The sequence below is a fragment of the Pediculus humanus genome, genomic scaffold (genome assembly GCF_000006295.1).
Source record: "Pediculus humanus corporis 1103172107561 genomic scaffold, whole genome shotgun sequence".
Lineage (NCBI taxonomy): Eukaryota > Metazoa > Arthropoda > Insecta > Psocodea > Pediculidae > Pediculus > Pediculus humanus.
Window position 1 is genome coordinate 604,010 of NW_002987176.1, and position 10,122 is coordinate 614,131.

Genomic DNA, 10,122 nt, shown 5'->3' on the forward strand with positions numbered 1-10,122 from the left:
AGTGGGAGGGAGGACGGCGGAGGGTTGGGGAGGCGATGATGAGATGAAAAACGAGAAAATAAAAATAAGTGAAAATTTTTTTTATTTTTTATTTCCTTTTGTTCAATCGGGGGGGGGGGGGGAACGACGAATAAAGTCAGAGATGATGATGATGATAATAATAATAATAATTTTTTAACCGCAATGGGTAAAGTATACAAAAAATTATACATGTATATAATTTATAAAAAAAAATTTTCCGAAAAGTTTTATTAATTAGTTCATATAATATACAAGAATAAATTTTAAATTTAATTTCTTTTTATTTTCTCTCTCTCACTCACTCTCTTTCTCTTTTTATTTAATTAACTTGGTTTCTTCGGATCCTAAATCAAAAATTTTCCGTTAAATTTTATTATTATTATTGTAAATTAAATAAAGAGGTCAAAATGTTTAAAATCAAAATAACAGCTATCGAAATTTCCAAAATATATATTTATATGTACCTCGTAAAACTCTTTTCATCATTTTCTATTTTCTCTCTCTCTCTTCGTCTCATATAATTTTAAACAATACGTTTTCTAGAAGTTAAGTACTCCAGTAGTAAATCCAGTTATCAATTTTCTTGCTTAAAAACTTTTTTTTTTTGTGGAAAACTTAAATCTAATCAAGCGAAAGTTTAATTTTAATTGAGAAAATTAAAAGAGACAGAGAGAGAGAGAGAGGGGGGGTGGAGTGGTACTGGAGGAAAAGGTGGGGGAGGATTATGGAGGGTGGAATGACGTGATGACGATTATTTTTTTAATAATTTAAAATTTAATTTTTTAATAAATTTAAAAAAAAAATTTTTTTTTTTTTTTTTTGTTCAGTTATCGATTGCGTTGTGTCACCTTGGGGCCCATGGTCAGATTGCGATGTAGAATGCGGAACTGGAATGACGACGAGACGTAGAGAAATTCAAGTACAACCACAAAATGGCGGAAAACATTGTCCATCCCTCATACAAAAACGTGGTTGTCAAGGTACGAGATGTCCTCATCACGTTCGAAACATAATCAAAGAAACGGCCATGTTGTTACCGATAGGACTCAGTGGAAAACGTAAAATAAACGAAACAACCGACATAACAAGAAATTTAAGATTGAATTATCAACCAAAAGGATTAATTAAAAATGCCAAAAGAGAGTAAGTTTACTTTTTTATTTTTCTCTTTGAAAATCCTTTGCGTAAAAAAACCATTGTAGCGCATGTTTAGCCCATCATTAATAAGGTTTTTATATAATTTTTTTAAAACGAAAAAAACAACCAATCAAAAAATTTCATTATTAATTCCAATTTTCTGATTGGTTGAAAAACAAAAATTAATTTAATTATTATTTTCATTATTATTTTTTTTTTATTTTTCGATAAAAAAAAAAGGAAATTTTTTTCATAGAATAAAAAAAAGAAAAAAAAAAAATTTTTCATAGAGTAAAAAAAAACAAAAGGGAAAACTAATATTAAAAATATTAATGGTTTTTTTTCTTACAAAAAAAAAAATGTTTTGTTTCGGTTTGAAATAATTAAAAAGCATTAAAAAAAAAAAACCTGTACATCATAAAGAGAGAGGGGGGGGGGGGGAAGTTTCGAATGCCAAAATGAATAAAAAATAAAAACGCGTAACTAGAATAATTGATAGAATTTAATTTTTTTTAATTGCTTTGAGGTTTGACTTTTTTTTTATTCGATAACGAATCGATAAAACACGTTTTTATTTTTTTTATTTTCTTCTTCTATGGTTTTCACAAATAATGAAAAACCTTCTTTATTTATTTATTTATTTAAATCTTAATAAAATTTATTAAATGACGTTCGAGAAATAAAAATGAAATTTGTGATTTGAAAACGAAAAAAACGGTTTTTTAAAACAAACAATGCTTTTTTTTCGGAAGGTTGATACCTTAAACTTATTAAATTCCACCATTTTGAAAATAAATAAAATTTATTTTAATAATAATTTAAATAAAAAACGACGTAAATCCTTTTTTTAACTTATTTTTAAAAGTAAATGTGACAAATTCTCAAAATTTGATTTTTTTTTGTAACGGTTTTTTTTTCTTTTTTCCGTCGGTGTACGTTAATTTTTTATATTATGCCTATGATAAACATTATAAACGACAATCACCGAATCGAATGTTTTATTGTTATCGCAGTTATAATAAAATTAATTAATGTCATAGAGTAAGAAAGCAAAAAAAAACGTTTTCATTAAAAATTTCCACGAATTTCTTTTTCTTCTTTTTTTTTTTATAACATTAAATAATTAAAAAAAAATAAAAAATAGCAACCGTTAATTTAATGATTAATGCTCGACGGAAAAAAAATAAAGAAATAATAATGATAATGATAATAAATTCGTTCCCATGGTTTATGTTTATTTTTTTGTGGAATGAATGGCAAATGACAAAAACGAGAAAAATGAATCAAATTTTATTTTTTTAAATTATTATTGACACGAAACGATGCATAATAATAATAATTATAATCGTGTAAATAATAATAATAATTGAAACGTTTTTTTTTTAAATGGATTCTGTTATGAAAACGTTATTAATTTCCTTTATGTTTGTTTTAACACGCGTGTGTATGTGCGCGCGACCGTGGGAATTTATAACGATCGTATTATTTATTTACAACGAGAAAAATTATTATTATTATTATTATTTTTGTTGGATTGTCGTCGTCGTCGTGGATTAAACGCGTGTTAAAGATGCTCGACGATAATCTAAAACCACGACAAATTTCAAAAAAAAAAATATTATGCAAGAATTCATTCGTTCAATTAAATAACGCTCGAGTTATCGAACCGAATAAAATTTTATCCATTATAATAATTTATGTTTTTTTACTGAATAATAATGATAATAATAATAATAATAATAATCATGATGATAATAATAATAAGATGTTAAATCAACGTGACATATAATTAATTAATTAATTAATAATTTTTTTTATAATTAAAAAATTTTTTTTTTTCTTTTTGCTGATTTATTCTCATTAAACTTATTAAATAATAAATTTTTTAAAAATTATTATTATTATTATTATTATTATTATTATTATTATCATTATCATCATCATTATTATTATTATTAATATTATTTATCGAGTCGAAAATCAATATTTAATAATAATTTTTTTTCTTCTTTTTTTTTCATATAAAACAAAAAGAAAAAAGTAGAAGGTGGGAAATGGTGGGAGGAGGAATAGGAGGTAGAGGGAGTAATGAGGGAGTGGGGAGGAGAGAATAGGAAGAGGAAGGGGGAGGTGAAACCGTTAAAAGTTTTTGTATAAAAATTTAACATTTAAATGTTGGTGAAATTGAATCGATTCGTTTCTCAACTTTATTCTCTGTATTCAGATTTTTTTTTTTTCATAAAAAAAAAAAAAATTTTTCTCATTTTAATTTTTTTTTTTTTTTTAATTTTTTTTAGAATCCACTCGAGTAAAATTTTTTTTTCGGAAAAAGTTTATAAAAAAAAATGGAGGATGAAAATGGGATGGGGGAAAGGAGAGAGGGGGAAGGGAAGAGAAGGAAAGGGGATGAAAGGAAAAAAAAAAGATATTTTTTTTTTTTTTACGAAATGAATTTAAATTTTTTTTTTTTTTTTTTTTTTTAAAATGTTTTGGGGATTTTTTTTTTCTTCCACGTTTTCATAACGGCCCTAAAAATTCTTAAAAATTTTTATTTTTTAAAAGGTTATTATTTTTCAAAAAAAAATTAAATTTATGTTTTGTTTTATTATTAAAAAAAAAAAAAATTACAAAAAATTTTTTTTTTTTTTTTTATTTTGACAGGGACTGCGTTAAATTTGAAGTTATGAAAACGTCAAACCCATGCAAAAAAAAAAATAATTTCCCGGGTTTACACGACGGGAAGTATTTATTCCTTTCATAACTTAAAAAAAAAAAAAAATTCTTTTTTTTTTTTCGTAAACTCGATTTCCAAAAAAAAACCAAACTTAACAATCTGAAATATCATAATAATACATCATTATTATCATGTACGACTAAGATATTTTTCTTTTTCGACATAATTAAAATAACAAAAAATATTAATAATATAATAATAATAATGATGATGATGATAATAATGATAAAATGCCACGAACCGTTACACGGTAAAACAATAAATAATCGTCTGCGCATACATAGTTTTATTATTACATAAAAAAAAAAAAAATTATGACAAGATAATTTATGTTTAATCTCGTAAAAATGCATTTTATATATATCATTATTATTATCATTATCATTATTATTATTATTACGATTACTTTTCTTGTGATTTAAATGCCGGAGAGAAAAATAAAAATATTTTTTAAGAATGTAAAAAAAAAAAAAAAAAAAGAAAATTTAAAGATTTTTTTTTATTTTTAAAAAGGAGTTTGAATATTTAAATTTTGCTCAAAAAAAACAAACAAACAAACAGATAACAAACAACAAGCAACGACGGGGAAAAAAAGGTTTTTACGACCTTTTTAAATCGTTTGTAGTTGGGAGTTTAATAAAAAAGGATATTTTCGTGTGCTTGTCTGTTATTATTATTAACACGTTTTACAAAAAATTTTTTTATGTTTTACTTAAGTAATCGTGATTTGTTTATAAAAAATAAAATTTCCTTCATTATTATTATTATTATTATGATTGTTACAAATTAAATTTAAATTCGAATCTTTTTTCTTGCGTCATCGACATGTTTTAAAAAAATAATAATAATAAAATTTCCTGCGGTTTAAATAAAAATTATTTTCTTTTTTTTTTTTTTTTTTTTATTTATATTGACCGTAAAAAAGGAAAAAAAGGAAAAAGGATTGACACGTTTTCGTAAATTCAGTTGCGTTATTTTTTTTCTTCAATACATAAAAAACATTTTTATTGTTTGAACAATGAAAAGATAAAATTGAAAAAAAAAAAAAAGTTCTTCTGCTAGAAGAAAAAAAACGAACGAACGACCGGCCTTACAGTTAAAAAAGAACAATAATTTTTTTTTTTTTTTCATTTCGTTTCGATGGGGGAATTTTTTTTCTCTTTCCCTCCCCTCCCCCCTTAGAATGATAGTTTGATGATGATGATGATAATGATGGAAATATATATTTATTGGAAATAAGTAAAAATAAAAAAAAAAAAATCGAATGGGAAAATAAAATAAAAAAAGATATATATTTTTTACAACATAAAAAAAAAAAAGAATTTTCTCTCCCTTTATATCTCTCTCTCTCTCTCTTTTATCTCTCTCTATTGAATTCTCCGTGTAAAAGGAAATACCTGAAAATTTATCGAATTATAAAATGACGTGATTGAATATGATGTGGGAGGGAGGGAAAAAAAAAAGTTGGCAGCAATGTATAAAGATGTGGAAAAAAAAAAATAAAAAACAAAGCCGGGAAAAGTGAAAATTAAAAAAAAAAAAAAAAAAAAAAAAAAAAAGATCAAATCTAATTTTTTTTTTTTTCGCTGACTCCCTCCCTCTCTCTCTTTCCCCCTTACCTCTCTCCCATTCCCTCTTCCTCCTACCTTTTTCTCCCCCCCCCCTCTCTCCCCACTCCCACCCCACCGATTTCAAAAAAATATTCATTTCCTTTTTCAAAATTAAATTATTTTTTTATTTTTTTACAATAAAAAAAAGATAGAGAGAGAAAGAGAGAAAAGGTTTCACGTACCTGACTAATTTTAAGGTATCTTTAAATTGTAAAATAAAAAAAGTTTTAATGAATTTAAAACCAAACTACCTGGTTAACTAATTAATTTTCCCTTTCTCTCATTTTCACTTTCTCTCTCTTTCTCTTTCTCTTTCTCTCTCTCTCTCTTTCACTTTCTCTCTCTCTGTTTCTCTTTCTCTCTCGCTAACTTTTTAAATAAAATCACAATTAAATTAATTTTAACTTTATTTATTTTGAAAATTTCATTTTTAAGTTTTAAGAAAATAATAAAAAAATGAAAAGTTTTTTTTTTTTTTATTCTCGTCGTCATCATCATCATTAACATCATCATCATCATCATCATCGTCGTCGTCGTCGTCGTCGTCGTTATTTTTTTTTTTTTAATTAATCATTTAAGTTCACATAAAAATCAAATAATAAAAAATGGCGTCGGATATTTTTTTTGTCGTTAATTGAAAAATATCATTTTATAAATTAAATTATTATTATTATTATTATTATTATTATTATTATTATTATTATTATTAATATTGTTATTAATATTATTATTATTAATAATGTGAAAAGAATTCTCGGGTTCATTAAAAAGTTTTTTTTTTTTTTTTAATTTTGTACAAAGATTTATATATGAAAACAGTAAAAAAAGAAAAAGAAGAAGAAAAAAAAAGATGGCGGTTAAACGAACGAATAACGTTTTTCTTTTATCGATAATAATAATTATTATTATTATTAATATTAAAAAAAACGAACTTTAGAGTCGGATTTAATCAAATTCTTCTTCCGACCCGACATAAAAATAATAATAATAAAGTAAAAATTAATTTCCTCATTAATATTTATTTATTTATTTATAAAGTAATAAGACAATGAAATGTTTCACGGGGGGGGGGCAGAAAGAGAGAAGATAGAATTAATATGATGACGTCACATATACCGGAAATTAAAAAAAAAAAAAAATTTTTTTTCATTAATTTTTGTAATAAATGAATTTAAAAAAAGAAAAGAAAAGAAAAGAAAAGGAAAGAAATGGGGGAGAGGGGAAATTGTTCCTTTTGAATTATTTAAAAATAATAATAATAAAAGAAAAGTGATGACAAAGTGACATTTTGAATTACAGGGATGACAGTTTGCGTGAAATGTGAAGAAGCAGCAATGAGAGAAAGTAGAAAAGAATCTCCAAGGTGTCCCGGTCACGGAGTTGAGGGACGTACAACACGATGGGAAGCACTTTCGGCCCCCCATTGCCGCGGGAAATGGGTTCGCATAGAATCACAACTCATCGATTCTAAATCGGAGGATAACATTAAATGTGAACTTTGCCCTAAGGGATCTCAGTTTATATTTGTTTGAATTCATCCTCTCCCACTCCCCTTTCTCCTCTCCCTCTTCCCTTTCTCCCTCCCCATTCGATTTTGCTCAGATTTTTCCGAATAGACATTTTTATTCAAGAGAGTGAACGTAAAAAAAAAAAAAAATTCCCCAAACGTAAACAAAAAAAAATAAAATAAAATAAAATAAATAATAATAATAAAAGTAAAAGTTAAAAAAAAAAAAATTTTTACCACTGTTACTACTACTGCTAATAATAATAATGATTATTTTATGATCTTTTTTTTTTTTCAATTTTTCTTATTTGTTTCTTTATTTTTTATTATTTGTTTATATATATATATACAATCTGTTTTGTTTATTATTAATAAAAGCAGATATTTATGTTTTTAATAATAAAACAAGTTAATTCGAGAATGAGAAAATATGAGGAAGTCGAAAAAAAAAGGAAAGGAATCACATGGGAAAATAAATAAATAAATAAATGATAAAACAAAAAAATGCATTTAAAAAAGAAATGGAAAAAAAGAAAGAGAAAGAAATTACGTAACAAAACCGTGTGGGCAAAAAAAAATTTTTTTCATTGCAAAACAAAAAAAAAATGTCTTGATGGGGTCAATGACCGTCATAAAGCTTCAATTAAATCTTTTTTTTTTATTTTTTTTGCTTGTGTTAGCAAGTTGTCTGTTTAAATCTGCCACGTGTTTTTTTTTTTTAATTAGAGGAATAAAAAAAAAAAGATTTAACAAGACGTACAAATTTTTTTAATGTTTGTTTTTTGTAAATGTGTGTGTGACAAGTTTAATTTTTTTTTTTTTTTCTTAACAAGCGTATTATTTATTCAGGATAAATAATTTAACGTTTGAATATAATTAATTATTTGAGAATCAATTATGTAATGCCACGAACAAATTTTTTTTTTTTTAATAATTAAACGTAACGTTTGAGAAATCAATGTTTATCCAAACAAAAACGTACAGGAAATGATAATCCACACTGTCATAACAAAAATAAATAAACAAACATTGTTTATTGTTTACATTGAGATTTTAAATGATTTCTGAACGCGCGCTCACGATGTGCGCGTTCAGAAATCAACTTTATTTTCCTCCCTCTCACTCACTCACTCTTCCCTTTATTTGTTACACGTTAAATATGGCGATTGTGAAAACCAAATCATTTTGTTTAATTTATATTTATTTTATTTTTTATTTTAAATTTAATTAAAATGTAAAAAATTTTTTTTTTCATTTTGTCTTATTCTTACGTCTTTCATCACAGGGAGGAAAAAAAAAAGGTAAAATTTTTTATACAGCATAAAAGAAAAAAAAATATATATATATATATATATTTTTTTTTTTTCATTTTATTTCTTTTCATTTCAAGTGACATGACAATAATAAATTTCTTTTCTTTAACTTTTCAAACATAATTTTAAATAAAAGAAGAAAAAGAAATGTTGTTTATTGCTGATGGGTTTGTCATTTTATTTTATTTTCTTTAAGGTTCAAACCTTTGATTTTCTTTTCTTTTATTTAAAAGTTATTTTGTAAAGTTATTATGAATGTCACTAATGTCGCTTTTTTATACAAAAGTTTTTTTTTTTTTCTTTTCAAATCACGCATAAATAATAATAATAATAATTAATTTAATATCAAATCGATAAAATAATAATTTAAAAAAAAAAAAAAGAATTATTTATCCACACGTAACAAAAATTAATTTATATATATATATATTTTTTTTTTTCGAAATTATTTTAACGTCTTTTTTTTTTTTTTTTTTACTTAAAATTACGTGTTTAATCCATTTTAATATATTTCTTTATTATCCATGTTTTTTTCTTAACTGTCATATAATTTGCATTTAATGTATTTTTATATTATTATATTAAATAAAATAAATAATTAAAATTTTTTGAAAAAATGATTTATTTGAATTTTTCTTCGCGATGAACGCCATTTTATTTTATTTTTTGTAAAATATTTTTCTCTTTTTCCGTTTTGATAATAATAATTATTATTATTATTTAAACGAACACTTGGTAAAATTTAAAACATGGAATGAATGTAAAAATTTTTTTTATTTTCGTTTGGTTAATTAATTAATTATAATTACGATAATTTAAATATAAATGTCCAATCGCTTATTAATAAACCGTTACCAATATTGTTGACGTCATCATCATTCGGTTACGGTCGTAAATCACGTGATTTAATTTGAATATCCCCCCCCCCCTTTTTTCGGGGGAAAAAAATTGTTTTTTTTTTTAAATCTCGGTCCAAAGGGGGAGTTTCAAAAAATAATTTTTTTTTTTTTTACGCGATAATATGTATATATATTTTTAATTGACATAATTAATTTGGAATCGTTTTTTAACGAATTTGTTTTACTAATGAGCATAATAATAATAATAATAATTAATTGATAATTGTTTTAAAATGATGATATTAAAAAAAAAAAAAAAAAAAACATTTATTATTATTATTATTAATTATAACGGTAGGAAATTTTAATTATAATCTAATCAAAAACAAAAAAAAAAAAAAAAGATGATGATGATGATTATTATTTTTTATAATTGTAATGATTTGATTGATTGATTGATTTAAAAAAGATTTTTTGAATATTAAAAAAAAAGTAATTTTAATAATTAATAAATAAAAGTAGATTTTTGATTGTGATAAAAATGAATGATAGTAGATACAGGCAGGTTTTCAAATAATTATATATTTTATCTAAAACAAAAAGGAATAATTAATAACAAACAACAGCTGCAAGGAACCACTTAACAGTTCCATTGTTTGTTTTCCATTGTCATGTTTTTTGGGGACCTCATTTGCCACACACAAACACAAACCACCATTTACTTGTTGTTTAGTTTTTTGGATTTATATTTGGCAAAACATTTCTCATTGACACACATGATTAATAGTTTTTTTTGGTTAAATCAAAATTTAAATAATTGATCTCTTGAGTTATTTTTAATAATGATGATAATAATAATGAATATTGTGAATAAATAATTTTTTTTTTTTAAATTTTTTCTAAATGGTAATCATCATCATCATATTTTTAAAAAAAAGTTTATTCATTAATTATAAAAAAA

General features: G+C 23.5%; 2 protein-coding genes across 2 annotated transcripts; both read left to right on the plus strand.

Annotated features, from left to right (window-relative positions):
- Positions 1-183: 183 nt before the first annotated feature.
- Positions 184-1,168, plus strand: Phum_PHUM214720 (uncharacterized protein; the record flags this gene model as incomplete). Its single annotated transcript, XM_002425627.1, has 2 exons — positions 184-187; positions 849-1,168. 2 exons carry the CDS (start codon positions 184-186, stop codon positions 1,166-1,168), a joined length of 324 nt encoding a protein of 107 aa, XP_002425672.1.
- A 5,382-nt stretch (positions 1,169-6,550) lies between these two features.
- On the plus strand, positions 6,551-7,034 carry Phum_PHUM214730 (uncharacterized protein; the record flags this gene model as incomplete). Its single annotated transcript, XM_002425628.1, has 2 exons — positions 6,551-6,557; positions 6,802-7,034. The coding sequence occupies 2 exons, from the start codon at positions 6,551-6,553 to the stop codon at positions 7,032-7,034; spliced, it is 240 nt and encodes a 79-aa protein (XP_002425673.1).
- Between the last annotated feature and the right edge of the window lie 3,088 nt (positions 7,035-10,122).